The sequence below is a fragment of the Gallinula chloropus genome (genome assembly GCF_964237585.1).
Source record: "Gallinula chloropus genome assembly, chromosome: 11".
Lineage (NCBI taxonomy): Eukaryota > Metazoa > Chordata > Aves > Gruiformes > Rallidae > Gallinula > Gallinula chloropus.
This window is the reverse complement of record NC_140096.1, coordinates 19,685,787-19,702,189: the sequence shown is the minus strand read 5'-3', so window position 1 is coordinate 19,702,189 and position 16,403 is coordinate 19,685,787. Positions and strand designations below refer to the sequence as shown.

The window sequence follows — 16,403 nt, the reverse complement described above, 5'->3', positions numbered from 1 at the left end:
TTGTGCAGGTACAGAGGCTGCCTGCCTTGGCGAGGCCAGGCCTTCAAAGCAAAGCTCCTCTCAGTGCTGACACAACCAAGAACTTCCCCCTTTCTCTGGCATGAACGTTGGCTGGCAGAACTTGCTTTGAATCTCTCAGTGTATTTAATGCAGCGTGGCATGTTTGGGGTGGGGATGGAGAGACCCACATGAAAAAAGACTTCAGAGTTACATGCCTCAGCTGTAAAAACCGAAGGGAGGGAAGTGGAGAAATGTAATTTGCAAAGCTACACTTGAAAATCACTCTAGTGTAACATCATCATTACAATTATCTGTCAAAAGATTTAGTTCAATTACCTTTTTTTTTTAAGCTCTCTTGTCAGGATGGCCTTGCTTGTTTCAGGATTTTGGTACTCAGAGGAGAGGTTAAGGGAGAATGAATACTAATTCTACCATTAACCACTGTCATTCACGGGCATTATTCCTTGAAAACTCCTTTAACGTTGTTACAGTGGGGAATCAATAGGCATAAAGCGCCCATGGGAACATAGAACTCGGGGCGTGGGAGGGTGGGAAATCCACTGCCCTTTTCTAGCTTGCAGTACATAAGGGGAGATGGGGAAAACTTCAGCTCCAAGTGGTAATTTTGAAATAATTAAGTAGCAGCATAATTGTCCTCGTGTAAAAGATTATACATGGTTCCTTACATTTGCTTCACGCCACAGCAAGCTGGTAGTAAAATTGCAAGGGAAGAATATTTGATGTAATAAACTCAAATTAAACGGAATGATTTTCAGTCAAGTGCAGGACATTGGCCACTCCTGTTGGTTTATCATGTTGACCAACTGTTGGGAGCTGCAGGGGGTCTGGCTGGTCCCAAAGCTGAGGCTGTGGTATAGTGATTAATGATTCGGTTTTGTTGGCCGAATTTTGACTGCTAATGCAGGTAGCTCTGTACGTTTTTCTTGAAAAGAAACTGCTATAAAATATTTGATGAATCTTTTGGCACACAGTATATACTAAATATAGATATATAAAATATAAATATATAAAAATATATATAAATCATACTGATTTAGACTGCCCGATTATCTAAGAGTCCTGATCTGAAGTCTGTATCTGATATGGAGATAAATTCCTGGAGTCTAAATATATCAAGACACTTAAAGGCCTGTGACTTCAGGCTAAGCATATATTTGAGGACTTGATCTTATAACTAAGCATCTCTCTCTTCCATTTAGAGAGATATATAGAGAGGGACTCTGCTGAGTTCAGATTTGTTCTACCTGTTTTCAAGTACAGATAAGCAGCCTCAGTTTGCTCTTGTTCTGTTTTCTTGAATGACCTCGTACTTGTAAATGAAAACAGAATTAGTTCCAGTAAGTATATACAATTGAAAATAGATTTTTAAACAAATATTTTCTTTTTCAAGTGTATGTAATATAAGATAGGTAGTAAAGTTCACAGGGCAGACTGCTTTCATCTTTTTAGCAAAAATCCCAAGACCTGTAGTCATTGATGTCTGAATTTTGTTCATCTGTTTTTATAGGATAGATCTCTGGAATAGTGTTAATTCATTGTACCAGCCTTTACAAGGTCACAAGTGGGAAAATGAGGTTGCTAAGAGAAATGGCATGAGTAATGTACTCTTTATTTTTTCCTGAAAAATGTGAAGTTGGTTTTTTTAAGTGTGCAGCCTCTTTCTATGTGACAACACTAATCATGACCATCGGGGTCTCCCCTTTAAATAACATCCAGAAATCTGTCAGGTTAGACCCATACTATTTCAAATAAACAGTTAAGTCTTGTGTAAATAATATTTTCAAAGTGTCATTTAAAAAAAACACAACCCTTTTGTGTGATAGAGATAAATTATTCATAGACAGTTACTTTGAACTATTATGTTTTCCTACCTCTGCATAAAAATAAACCCAGAAGTCACTAGATTAAGCCATTGCCCTGTAATGGTTCTTTGAGAAATGTTTAACTGTAGCTGCTGCTTTGTTGTAGTGAAGAGCTGTGATTCAGACTTCATACTATGTTTGCATTTCAGCTGTCACGGGAAGTGAAAGATGAAGCCTCTTGTTCTCTTGGTTCTTGTGATCTGTACTGTAGTCAGCATGAATCTGAAGCTCGTGTCAAAGAGAAATTCTGGTAAGTCACAGAAAAATATTTTAACTTTTGAATCTGGACCCAGTGCTCGTGCAATCAGGCGTTTCAGATGGCTGCTTTTTGTTTTGCATGTATACCACTTGTTCTCTTCTGGGGGAGAAAAAAAAGTCATAACCAATATGGTTTGCTTACCAGATGTTACAGGATGAATTTTCTCACTATAAGGTTCTGTTTATGTGACTTTAAACTATTTGAAAGTTCCTTATGTTTTCTTTTTGTAATAATTAAAATAATAATGGTATAATGCTTGAAAAGCCATAAAGGTGATAATGACTTTGGCATTGTTTTAACATTGTCTCTCACTCATGCAAAGGGATTTTCTTACCTGTTTGTGTGGTTTGGGGTGAATTTTAAGTCTGGATGATTTTCTTTTTTTATATTTTCAAAGAACATCTTCCAAAAAGTCATGCCAGCCATATGAGAGACCATATGTGGGGTTAACTGGGAGGAAGTTTCCTAGATAGATAATCTCTGAGTGGCAGTGGAATGGGAGGCAGCTGTTTTATGTTTACATTTGGGTTTGAAACCCACTAATAGTAACAGGACACTTCAAAGAGGTATTAGGGTGTCTCCTTCCAGGACAGACAATTGATCCGGGTAATGTTGCATCCCAAGTGACCTGTAGTCTGTGCAGCTCTCCCCCTCAAAGGGAACGGATTCATGAGATTGTTTGCCCCTCTCAAGTAAGCTGGGAAGGACTTCGGGCAGACAGGTGGGTTCTCTGCAGTGCCACAGTGTTGGTCTTCTGGAGCCTGGTGCGTGTGGGCTGGCAGCTGGTGCAGGATGAACGTTGTTGGCTGACTCATTTTATCCCCCTAGTTCTGTGCCACACATCCAGGTGTGAGGGCTTCCATTGATCTTACTGCTCTGGATGTCCTCAGCCAGAGCTTCTAGCAGTGCAGATACAGGCAGAAATGACTGACTTTAGTTGGTGTGGCCAGTTTTAAGTTTAATTTCTGCATTTCTTGAGAATGGAAGACAAAACTTATTGGCCCATCTATTATAAAGAATAGATGTCACATCCCAGGCTAGGAGTTGTTATTGTGGGAACCACAGGATGCTAGGCTGAATTCTTTCTAGGCTACAAAGTATAAATGGATGTTACTAAATCTAGCTAATCTGCAGCCTTTCGTTGTGGTTGTGCTCTAAGCCCTGTTTGCCCTCTGAGAGCAGCCCTGGATTTGGCTACAGTGGAGCTTGATCTCTGCAAAGGGCAGTGGTGTTCCTGTTCTTCAGAGCTGTATTACTGACCTGGATGGGAACCCCAGTGAGATCCATAATTGGTATCACTGAGCAGCCTTGATTCCCTGATGCCAGGCAACACCACCTGGCTGCAAGGAAAGGCCTTTGCAGTTCCTTTGCCAGAAGCACACATCTGTAGAAGTAACATGCCTTGTTTATAGGCTCATTCAGCTGGTAGTTCACCTTTAATTATAATTTAGTGGGGCTTTTGGTGTGATGTTTTTTTTTTTAAATCTGCTTTCTTTGACTCTGCAGAATGTCTTGTGTTATTGGCAGCTGATGACAGGATCAATTCAGGAGGGAAAAACGTTTTAATATGTCAGACTGCCTATTGCTAAATATAACCCACTAGTGAATAGCTGGCTCTTTTCATTTGATACAGTTGGTGTATGTTGAGTATAAGATGAAGGGGGGGGAAATGCAGGTAAAGTAAAATTATACTTTCTGTGCAAATATATGGAAATGTAATTGGGTTTCACCTTCAATATTCATTCTGTTATAGTGCTGATTTTGAGGTTGCTGTGTGGAGCAACCTCTTGTTTGCTTTTTCTTTTTTGTGTGTGAAATGAATTTTCTGTTTCTGTGATTTCAGCACTTGGAGCAGAAATGATGATTTGATAAAATTACCAAAAATGATAATATTATAAAATGACCAAAATTGATAAATATGGATAATTTGACTTCTTTCAGCAATGAAGGACTGTTCTTTGGTTGCTTGGGGCTTCATGAAATGTTACATGTTTTGAAGGGACAAATGTTCTAGAGGCTTCTGAACTTTACCTATTTGTGTGGTTTAAGCAGAAGATCAGGGTATGGATGCAGCCAGGCAACATGAAGAAGCAATGAGACTGTGTTGTGTGATGGGGTGACAGTAGCTGTAGTAGGCTGTAGTTCAGGGTCTTTTCTTTTTAAACTGATGTCTTGATAAAGGAGAATAGGAAGGGGAATGTTACTTAATGCCTTTTTGTGGGCAGCTGCACTGCAGTGTAAACAGCAGGATGTCTGAAAGCAAGAAGGCTGTTATGGCTGCAGATAAGAGCTGGGAGGGGAGGGAGTGCATGGGGTGCCCAAATGACACCCTGGGGACGGGATCTCTGCAGCAGTGTTCTGGATTTGTAGTCTTGGGTCTTGCTGGCCCTCGGTATGGGGATGTCTAAGCTGGTGAGCATCTTTACAAGAGGAAGGGAAATTATGCAGACAGTTATGTAGAGCTGTGTGAAGCAGTGCATGGAAAGTGCTGACACTGATGATAGAGACAGATTTAGGCTACTAGGGCATTAAACCAGCAAAATCAGGGTATTGGTATCTTTGTTGATATATGTAGACTGGCATTTTTCCAAGCAATACGTAGAATTATTGCAGAAATGGCCAGACTTGTGATTAGTGTGAAGTACAAGAGCAATTATAAAGTTGACTAGCATGTGGGTATTATCACATAACAGAATATAACTTGCTTAAGGGGCAGGCAGAATCTGAAGAAAGCTGAGTTTAAGAGACTTGGTGTGGAGCAGGGAGAAGGTGTGGTGCTGTCTTCAGGTAATGCAAAGAGGGGGGAGTGTCCAGGAGGGCATTATCAGTCAGACTGAAGTTGCTTTAAGAGAACAGGGTTTGGCTAGGAAGTCATCTTCAGAGGCTGGTGGGGAAAATACTTCTTCAAAGGTAAGGAGATCTGAAACAGGTACTCCAGACAGCAAATGCAGGCAGTATACAGGAGCTGGACAATAGATGAGAGTCATTAGAGAGAGGTCAGGAATGGAAGATCTAGGATGTCAAACAGAAGGTGATAAAGTAGGTGAGGGGCTGGAACAGGCTGCCCAGAGAGGTGGTGGATGCCCCATCCCTGGAGGTGTTCAAGGCCAGGTTGGATGGGGCCCTGGGCAACCTTGTGTAGCTCCAGGCCTGGAGGTTGGTGACCCTGCCTGTGGCAGGGGGGTTGGAGCTCTGTGATCCTTGGGGTCCCTTCCAACCCAGACCATTCTATGATTCTATGAAAATGGTCCCCCAGTTGCAAGCATAGAATTGGAGCTTGTGAAAGAAACAGCTCTTATGGGAGTGGAGAGAAAACAGAACTGAAAGAGGTCTGTTCCATGTCCTTTGCTTGCTCTTTGTTAGCGATGCAGGAGTCCGTATTTCAGTTTGGAGAAGACACACAGGAATGCATGTGAGGCCTCAGATGGATTTTAGAGTACCTTGCAATGCTGCAAAAATGACACAGAAACTTGTAGCAAGACAAATTTGTTTGGCTGCTTTTCACTTGAGATGTGATGCCAAAATAATTAAAATGGGTGAGCTAATTTAATTATGCTAGTCAGATTCTTCGTTACAGGCAGCAACTTCCAGATGCTCCAGAAGAAATCTGTCATGTCTACGGAGTAACGATTGCTGTTTGTGGTGGGAACTGAACAGTTTGCCTCAAGCATCTGTGTGAATGTAATGTTGAACTAAGTTTCATGGGCATTTCTTAGTATTAAGAAGCTTTTTTGAAAGCTGCACTGTGTCCTTTTTCCTGCTTTAAGAAGTCAAACTGAGCGAATGGCTATTGCTGGGACTGCAGCGTTAACAATAGCCTAGAAAGGGTATTGTACAAGTGGAGGTTATACAAATGCATTGAGGATGTGGGAGCTGCTAGGTTCCCAGCTGGTAGGTGATTTTCTTTTAATCTGATTAAGTGACTTCTTTTCCCAAGCCTTTTGTATATAGTGCTTTGAATAATCATAGCAGGGAATATAAAACCAATTAAAAAAATCATTGCATTTTTTAAGCAACAGATTTTTCAGATTACAGATTCTGTTTGACTTGCTAGACATAATTCCATTGGTGAATAATTGATGACATTTATTGTTGCTGTGTTTATTTGTGGAGCTGCAATGCCCTGTCTCAGCATGCTAGAGCTCCAGAGGGCATGCCAATCTTGTGTGGAGGAGCATGGTTTCTACAAGGCTTCTAGCTGCAGAGCTGGTGGTAGTCTTTCTGCAGGTAAACAGGGCTTAATTTGTTCCAACCTGGCATCACTATGTTCTCCACGTTACAGAGCCAGAGCCTTGTGTTTGCTGTTCAGTCATGTGTCTGATGGATGTTCGCTGGGATTCTGGCCTTCCTACTCCGCCTCTTTGTCTTGGGACCACCAATAACGCAGTCCTGTGCCAGAGAACCGAGTGTGTCTCCGATCCCTCACCCACCCCACCGCCCTCTGTCTGCATCCTGCTTTGTCACCAGTGGATTGGGAGAGAGAGGACCTGACTTAGCATTGTGTCTTGCCATGTCTGGGCACAGCCAAATTCTCACTGATGTTGCAGTGGTTCTGATGTAGTGTTTTAATACATTAATTTAAACCCTGTTGGCTTGTTATCTCATGCCTTTTAAATGTAGCACAAGGTCTTACTGTGGTCTGCTACAGATGTTTCAGGAGACTTTTGCTTTCCTACTAATTGTCACTGCTCTAGCCAAGGATTTCTATGAAGCTCAGTCTTCCTGATCGCTTTGGCTGTGGCAGCTGTGATGCACATGGAGATGGAGGTGTCTGTACTTTGGAAGTGACTCGTAGATTTGTGCCTGGAGTGGGATATCCTAGAGGAACCTATTAAAAGTCTATTGCTCCTGCTGGGGTGGTCACCAAGAGGAGCTGCAGGATGAGCCCTCGCACTTGCCATTTGCTTTTTGTTTGCAGTTGCACCTATCTGTAAAGCTGACTGCTGGCCCTCATAGCCCTCATGGCGATGAGCCTGCCCTGTTTCTGAGCAATGAGTGATGCAGAAGAGGCTTTCAGCCTTTCCTTCCTGCAAGTAGCCTGCAGCCGTGGAGCAAAGGGAGCTTGGCAGCAGTAATCAGCACGTGCTGATTTCGTCCTTTCCCCAGAAGATATTAAGTTATTCACAGCTCCAGCAAACAAAAAAAGTCGAGATCACTGTTGTTCTAAGCTGTGCAGGAATGTAGAGTCACAGGTTCACGGCTGCGCTCCATCTGTTCAGTTTGGGTTGGCGGGAAGCGAGGAGCCAGGCTCCTGCGCCTCAGCCAGGCCTCGGGGGGCTACCAGCGAGAAAGCTGTGAAGCACCGGGGGTCCATGCACCTTGTTGCAGAGTCTCAGCCTCCGTTTCCTCTCCTCTAGACAGAAAGCAGCATTTACAGCTAGGCAGGCCTGTCTGAGGGACAGCTGGCAGCGTTTAGACATGCTGCTGGTGGGGAGGAAGGGAGATGCGTAGAGGAGAACAAAAGAAGGAAGTAATCTGCTAGAGGTTTGGGGTTTTTTTTAGTGACCTCAACCTGACAGGGTTTAAATATTGAACTTATTTAAACACTCGAAATTTTAGCTATTGTACTCACTGAAAATGAGTTCATGTAAAATTTATACAATTAAAATATTGAGCTGATACTTAAATATTAAAGCTAGACTCCCTTCCCAAAAGGGAAACCGCAGCTGTATCTGAATAAAATAAATGAACACAATTAAATGGTTCCAACTGCAGTAAATCACAAAGGTAGGATCTTTAGGGATAGAGGAAATAAGCAAAGCATGAAAGAAATGTCATTTCCTCAGTTAAAAATCTATAGTCTTCCACTTTTGCAATATGGGCATCATGTCAGCTGTTCAGATATCTGTTCTACCTCCAGCTGCAGCATGTAGGAGCTCATTAATAATATCTGAACCTCTAGTAGACATACCAACATGATTGAGAAATCTTCCAGATCTATGCCTTTAATGGCATAATACTTTTTTTGTCCCCAAAATACGACCTTTTAAAATTAAAAAAAAAAAAAACCAACCAAACAGTCAAGGTATCTTTGGTTTGTTTTCTTTGAGAACTTAAATAGAATTTTTAGACAAATCTTCATTATAGGACTTCTAGTATATTCACTTTGAGGGTATATGACCTTACTCTGAACCTGACTGTCCTGCAGGGTAGGGGAAGTTGTTCTGGCATGTTGTGTTTTTCATCTTGTTAATGAAAATATTTTTGTAAGATCTGCCTTACCTAATGTTCAAATACATATAAATCATAGAGCTTCAAACTTACCCAGAGCAGTCAGCAAGCTTTGTATGTGAGTGTCTTGCTTATTTTTGGGATGCTGGTGATGCAGAGGCTCAGAGGTCATGTAGAGGGATATCGGACCTATAGGAGGTATGGGGAATCTCTGATGTAACAGCTTAGTTTTGGGTCAACCCCTGATGGTTCTGGAGTGTGTTTGTTTTTTTGTAAACTGAATACTTGTCTAAGGCAGCTTTCACAGACTGTATGTTTGAAGGAATGTAAATAAGGCTCCTTAGGTTGAACCAGGTGTGAGTATTGATGCACATTCTCATATCGTTGTCCACTGAATTTAAAGAAATTTTTCTACTTTGAGAGCCTTGCATTTCAGTTTTTAATTGCTACTCTGTGTGACACATTGTATCTGAAACTTCTTTTTTAGTCATTTCCTTGTTTTTGCCATGAATCTTGCTGTGAAAATGGCAAGCAGTAAAAATGTGAGATTAGAGGTGTTCACTATGGCAAATACCAAAAGTAAGGAGAATTAAGATGCTATTTTTGTTGTTGTTTATTTGGCATATAAATTTGGAGAATTTGTTTTCACAACTAATACAGGAAACCTCAGAGGTTTCCCTTTTCAGGAGGCGCAGAGATAAATATTTCCAGTTACTGACTATGAAGAAGGAAGGAATACTTTTTAGTGTGGTGCATGTGTGCGCAGATGTTGGTACCCAGACCCGTGTGAGACTGTTGTGGTGCTGTTACAACTTGCTAAAGTAGAAATGATTGCCTATCTGTGAGCTGAAAGCAAAATTGATCTGAGCTGCTGTGTCACCTCTAGAGTGAATGGTTTATCACTTTATTAATCTCTAACCCTTTCAAATCCAATCGATTCTTTCCTACAAGAAGCATGATTAGTGCTTATAATGCACACGGGGATGAGAGCACAGAGCGCTGCGCCGCTGAAGACAGGCTTAGATACAAGTTAAGCTTCTGACCTGAGCACTTTGCTTTTCTGAGGCTGCCTGTGCCTGCCAGTCTCTGCTGTGAGTTCCTTCTTGCTTGCCTTCCTTGTGTAGTTCCTCCCTTTGAGGCAGGAAAGGGAGGCAGTGTTGATGGCATTTCTCTTAGCTTGACTTGCTATAAACCTCCTCCACTTCTGAGAGTCCTGGAACTACAGATCTGTTGTGCTGCGTGTGACCCATGGAAACTCACTCCCAGTCCCTTTGGTTTTTGAAGGTGTTTTGATACTTCAGTGTAAGACAGGTGCAGTTGGTTTGCATCTCTGGGGGTTCAGTATTCCTTTACAAAGATACATACTGAGATTTCTGCATCCATTATTCCAGATGGGAAATGAAATAGGAATTAAACTAGAAGGAGACTGTTTGAACAAGGCAGCTCTAAGTGTTGTTCGCTGATTTTTTGATAAAGAAAAGCAGTACCTGGCATGAGCCTTTTGTATCTGGCTATCTCATTCCTGTTGCTGTAACGAGGTGAGAGGAATGGGACCTGCTCAGACCCTGACTGCTGATGTCACCTACCAGCCGGGCTGGGGGCTGGGGAAAGCAGTACATGTCGCTGCACACGCGGTGTTGGGGTTGCCCAGCACACTGAAGGTGATGTGGGAGAATAACACGTTTCCCTCAGTTCTGTTATGTTGTCAGCACCTTAGGCAAGGGTGAGGAAAGCAGTACTACCTCCTAGGGAAGTTTTTAGGCTAAATAAGCATGTGTGTGGACTGTGCTTTTATGTCCTTGGATACGTGTGCTAGGGAGCAGTGTGTGTAACTTGTGTTATCTTTCAGTAGGAGGATAGGAAGATGTGTCTGGTAGAAATGGAGGAGGAAGAGCAGAGAGGATTTGCTATACTAGGTGTTGTGCACTAGTTTTAGGCTAAGAGCTTTTGCCTTGGCATGTTACAAGTCTGTTGTGTGCATTGGCTCTGAATCGTCCTCCCAGTGCACAGTGAGGGATGCAGGAGGAAAAAACACTCATGACTGTGAAATGGCATATGGAATACCTGAGGGACCATGAGCCTTGGAGATGCCAATTCTCTCTTGAGTAACCAAGTTTATAGAAACCTGTGTCTGTACTTACTCCTCTGACCTAAAGAACATTTGTTGATCGTAAACTGCAGTGACTCTGCAGGCAGTCAGCTGCATTTGAACCACTCTGGGCTCCATCTGTGCTTTCCTAGTAGCTGCCTTTAGATTTTTAGCAATTCCAGGAACTGGAGTTCTGTCATCAGATGTGTGAATAGCTTAAAACAGCTTTATCCAAGGACACCTCAGTGTATTGTCTAACCAGATGTTCATGTTTGTTTAACGAAATGCTGGTCCTATCATCCCACTGCAGAAATACATTTAAAGCTTTGAGTGCAAAGATGCTTCATGGACTTTTAAAAAAAAAAATTTGTTATTATTTGAGAGTTAATGGATATGTTCTGGTATGCTGAAGATAGAAGTGGCAATATTTGTGAAGCCATGTTCATATAGCAGGTCAGATTTATCACAAGACGACAGGAATTGTTTGTTCTTGGATTTAAGCATTATGGTTTTGTTTTGTGGATGCATGCTGGGATCTTCATGTTATTTGGGTCAGTGTGCTGAGCCACTTTGTGCTTGCTTTTGCTGTTGCACATGTTCAACAAAACATATATGTGGGTGGACCTGGAAGGGAAAGTGCAATGTGAAATGTAACTGTTGTGGTGTCTTTGAGGTGAGGGTACAATGCAGAAATGTAATCACATTCTGCAGAATGTTTTTTTCAGTGGCACAATTTCATTTTGAAGGGTGGATTCCCAGAAATGGATATATTTAACAAGCAGTGGAGAACTGCTGGAACATGAATCAAAGGCAGGGATCTGTATCTCTGGAGCATTGAAGAGTTGCAGCTGAATGCCAGACTTCAGAGGCCCTTGGTGTGGATGTCAGGTGAAGAAGCTGCAAGATGGAACACACAGTGGTCAGGAGCCTCCTGTTTCTGGGATTCCCTGCTGGGAGGCAGTTGGCCATGTCCAATCTGTCGGGTTGCCTGCAGAGGGGATCTGAAAACTGAGAGAGGGCTCTTTAGCAGAGCCAGGTCATCCTGCAGGCTTCCCTGGCTCCCAGGTGGGCAGTGGATGTGCAGCTATCAGCACTGTCCTCTAGAAGGGCCTCCCTGGTGAGGAGGACTCGCTTCTTCCTTTCTACTTGCAGGCTTCTATTATGTGTTCTTGAGAAAAATAAACCCATTTTAAAGCATTTCTGGAACCTGCCTGTTGTGGTACTTGAGGTTTAGAAATGCAAATTTGAAACTCAAGCCAAGAAAATAATTATTGTGGATTTGAGCCCTTGAATCTATTACTTATTTTGATGTGACCTTGAATCTTGTCCCATTGTACAAAGCAAGAGAGGTGTGAATAATGATGTGGTTTTAGACAATCAGAAATAAGGAAAGAAATTTCAATGTGTATTACTAATGACATTTTGGATGTAATATTTCCGTTCAAAATGACATCTGTAATTGTAGGCAAATCAGGGGACTACAGAGGAAACTGCACTTAGGGCTGGAGTGTCTTGGCTTTATTGGAGCAGATTGAAAGCTGAAGCTTTTTGGCTGACTTCTGATGTAGGTCAACATAATTCTTATTCACTGTGACTTTACATCATATTATTTACAGCATTATGGTTTTTTCATCTGGATTGGATGATTAAACTTGCTCTTTACCATCCCGTGTTTATTGCAAATGGTTTTGTTCCAACTGTAAAACGTGCCTCTGACTTAGGGCATGAGAGGGAAAACCTAAATCCAGCCACCTGGGATGCCTGGCTCCAGCTGTTGGGGACCTTACATTGGGAAAAGATAAATCTCAGCTGAGGAAGAAAGGGTCTTTATGAAAGGCTGTTTTATAAATGCCTACAAATGAACTGCTCCATTTGCTGTCCTTCATAAAGAGCTGCGATTGATGGCTTTCTCTGAGGGACACAGATCCCATAAGAACAATTGCTTTCCAGCACATTCTTGTGTGAAGTCCCTTGCAGAACGTGTCACCAACTTGCTTCATCTTGTAGTGAGCAGGACGCTTGGCATGCTATACTAATTAGATGTTTTTTGGAATTATTTCCTTCCCTCCCACCCCAGCAGTGAAATGCTGGTACCTTGGTTATGAGAACTTGAATACAAACCCCACAGTGTGGTTGTAAGATGGCTTGGTAATGTCAAACCAAGATGAAATGTTACATTAAGCCTCTTATTGGTGTGTAAATACGAGCGTCCTCAAGGGAGGCGAGTGATTTGCTTGCTGGAGGCTGCTGGGTAGAAGCTCTCCTCTGTAATAGCTCCACTGCTGTGATTGGAGTTGGCATGTTTTTCAGGTTTGTGTAGGACAAGTGTATCCTTTCCTGCACATGGGGTTGCCCTTTCGGAATCATGATGTGTAATATACTTATAAAAATCAGGTCTCCTTTAATGGTTTTATTGTGCACATGAAAGTTATGTATTATCAATGAGATTACTGAGATAATTTAATACTCATTCTATGCTTTACTACAGTGCTTTCCAGCAGGGAGCTGTAAAAGGTAATTTTGATCTCCTTAAACTTTGTTTAGGTTATTAAGAAATATTTTTTAGTGGCAGGAGCAGGAATTCTTCTTTTGCATAATCTAATAGCTCCTTGAGGCTCACCTTTTAAAATAACACCAGTCAGATAAGGGATCAGGTAGGAGCAGTCAGTCATCTCACTAAGTGTTCAGTGGTTCTTGAGCGTGCAGCATCTGTGGCTGGTGATCCTCGGCTGTGGCGCTGTGCAGTACCTTGTGATAGTGCTGGGATGAGAGGGAATAAAACCATCAAAGGTTTTACCATGTAACCATGGTACAGGCTCTTCCAGTCCATCTTTCCAGGCTTTACTGAAGGTCAGGAGTGATGAAGAGAGCTGAGCTACCCCTTTTGCAGGATGCTGTTCCCCGTCTCAGCTGTTTTGGGAAGCAAAAATGCAGCCCCTACTCAGGGTGGTCCCAGCAGGGACTTCTCAAGCTTGTATCTCACACACAGGGTTTGGGCTCTGCTTTAAGGAGTTGGACCGAGCTGTGTTGTGTTCCTCCTTTTTTATTTTCTTCTTTGAGAAACTTCCTCTAGCATAGGATATGCTGTAATATGCCAGGAGAATTAACTAGAGGAAGCTTCAATGTAGAGTGAGAGGAGCTCATTAATTGCTTAAAAATTAGGCACTCTCCATCTGAGTAATCTATGTTGGCTGACTGGCCTTCCTCAGTCTAAGAAGTAGCTCATTAGTAGAATACACACAGATGGTACTGTGCTCTAAGGTATTTAAAATACACAGGCAGAGTGCTATATTAATAAGGCAAACCTGTCCTTAGTCTCTGTGACTGAGTTTGCTACAAGCAGCAGAGGGACCAGTGTCATTTGGTAAATATTAAGTAAAGGCATTTCCATAAATTTATTTTCCACATTTTTCTGCAGATAACAGATTATGAGAAGTACTCAAAGTAGTTTACTGTTTCTGGAAAAACTATATTCCAAGAACAGACTTACAATAACTGTTTCATTTGTTCAGTACCTAATTTACCCATATAATTGCCTAGAGGGAGAGATGTATTCAGAGCCCAATTTTTATTTGGAATATATATAGTTTTTTTGCTTTTTGTCCTTATGATGTTTTTCTGTATGCAGTTTGTTAACAGTGTATTCAAAACAAGACTTCTGAATGAGTTGGGTTCCTTCTGCAAATGCTAGTGCACAGCAAAATAAGAAATCACCGTTGAGGGAAGACAGAAAGCGCAGAGCCTGGAGCCCTCAGCGCTGCTGGGGGGCAGGAGCCACCCTGCAGTGGGTGAGCAGGGGCTGAGTGGGGGCACCACCAGCTTCTTTCCTAACAGGCTGCACAGCCTTGGAGAGGTCCTGCACTGGGGCTTCAAGGCTGTAGGGTCAGTTCAGTGGTGGTAATCATGTCGTCATTTGCAAATGACAGGCTCTTCCTCTGCTGCTCATCCCATGTGTCTCATTCGATGGGGAACTGCTCCATCTCTCCTTCAGGTAGTCCTCCTTTTGCCTGAACAGGGTTTGAGCCCATCTTGTAATTACTGTTGTCCATTACTGCAATTGACTCTGAGCAGTAAGACTCTGTTTCCTCACACCATCTGTGAAATCTGGCTGTCTTGTTTGAGGGACTTCTGCCATTAGGAGTGGGCTGGGAAGAAATTGGTCTCCCTCAGTTAATTGTCCTTCCATAAGGATAGTTTGGTCTCCTATGTAGCTATACCTTGTTTAGAGCTACTTTGCCCATCAGTGCTACCCTGTCTTTGTCATGAACTGTGATAAACTCCAAAGAAAGAATTCCCTGTTTGCTGTGTAGATTCTCTGTGGTATCTTTGGGGGGTGGTGTTTATATGGAGCTGCTAGTCACACCCTTCTGGTGCACATTTTTTTCACCAAGCCCTTAACAGATCAGCTTGTCGCCTTTTCAGCAGACACAATTCCATTGTTGCTTCTCTCTGCCTGATAGATTGGCTGCCTTTTATTTGAGTGTATGCTGCTGTTGAATAGAATGGTTCTGCTTCAGCTTGATTAGTCTTTCTGATGTGTATGTGCAAATTACAGTGCCGTTTGGGTAGAGCTCTTTGATTTAACGTTTATGTGGAGTATATTTCAGAAGTACTAGCCTGGACTGGGTAATGGAACAGATGTAGTCTGTGAGGAATACTTTAATAGTTACCATGTTGCTTCAGTGATACACAAGTGTTTTGAATGATGCTGATCCTCTCTCAGGAAGAGTACTATTCAGTTTAAGTCCTGCTTTGGTCTTCGTTTCAGTCCTTGTGTGCTTTCCACAGCCTGCACTGAAGGGAGCAGAACTATCATGAAACAAGATTTATTTTGTGGAACTCAGATATTTGAACCTGAAAAGTCTGCAGAAATGGTGGAATGTGCTTACTATCCTGGGGCAATGTTTCCAAGGTCGTTGAAGGATGGCTGCAAGTAGAAGTGCAACTTAGGGGTGTATCAAGAGATGAGAAGATGGGATAGATGCTGTGCAGAGGGAATGGAAAGCTTTTTGTAAGAATATGTGTAAAAGACTAAGGCTTTAGAAGAAAACCATTTAAAATGTTTACTTGATAATAGATTTGGCTTCAGAGAAGTGGGGAGGGCTTGGGGCTTACAGGGGCAGGAAATCACCAAGTGACAAGGTTCCCAGGGAAATATCAGGAGTTTGGTGGCAGTGAGACCCCATAAACTGTTCAAAGGTGGCAGCGTGTGCAGCCCTGGGAGTGCGGAGGGCTTTGAAGTGAAGGTGCCAAAGAAGAAAGAGCAGTACTTCATTTTAGTTTTCAGACTGCAGGGTAATTTGGTAGGGTTTACTAGTAACCCTAGGCTGGGGCTTTGGTGGTGTTTTTCCCTCCTGCTGTAAAGCTATTGAAGTTGGTGGAATTAAACTAGGAATTAACAAACATGACTGTGTAGCAATGGGACTGTTTCTCCCTTCTGTGTGCCAAGCTTCTGCTTATTTGGTGTGATTCTGCAAAAACATCCATTGATTTCAGTTATTCAGAAGCTAATTACCTCATAACCCACAGGATCAAGCGGCAGAGCTGCTTGTTTAGCCTCTAACAACACAGTTCTTATTATGGTGCCCAGTTGCGTTGGCAGTTGCTGCGGGGAACCTCCCATTGACCCAGCCTGCGAGATGGCTGCAGAGCAGGTCCCCACGCACCTATCCTGCCTCCAGACTGGGACTATTGTGCATGCAAATGGACAGCAATTATCATTTAAGTAATGAGTACTTAATGGATGTTTGTACTCTGTAAATTTGAAGCGTTCTGAAGCTGAGATTTCCCTGCCAGTGTAATTTGATGTGGACCACAAATTGCCGAGGTGAGAACAGGAGCAGGAGGGAAACAAGCTTCCAGTGGAAGTAGGGCTCTGACAGCTGCCCCTCCTGCTTCGACCTCAGACGTTGCAATGGGTTAATGGAGAGAGAAGTATAAATGCATCCCAGTAAACCCCCAGGAAGGATCTTTGCCTTTCCTACGTAGGATCATGATGAAA

At 42.5% G+C, this 16,403-nt stretch overlaps 1 protein-coding gene across 1 annotated transcript in view; it reads left to right on the top strand.

Annotated features, from left to right (window-relative positions):
- Nucleotides 1–2,051: 2,051 nt before the first annotated feature.
- Nucleotides 2,052–16,403, top strand: part of IL1RAPL2 (interleukin 1 receptor accessory protein like 2) — a gene marked incomplete at both ends in the record, with an annotated part of 371,349 nt that continues 356,997 nt past the window's right edge. The window contains one exon of the mRNA XM_084269161.1: nucleotides 2,052–2,133. Coding sequence (XP_084125287.1) covers nucleotides 2,052–2,133 — 82 coding nt within the window. The remainder of the gene's footprint in view (nucleotides 2,134–16,403) is intronic.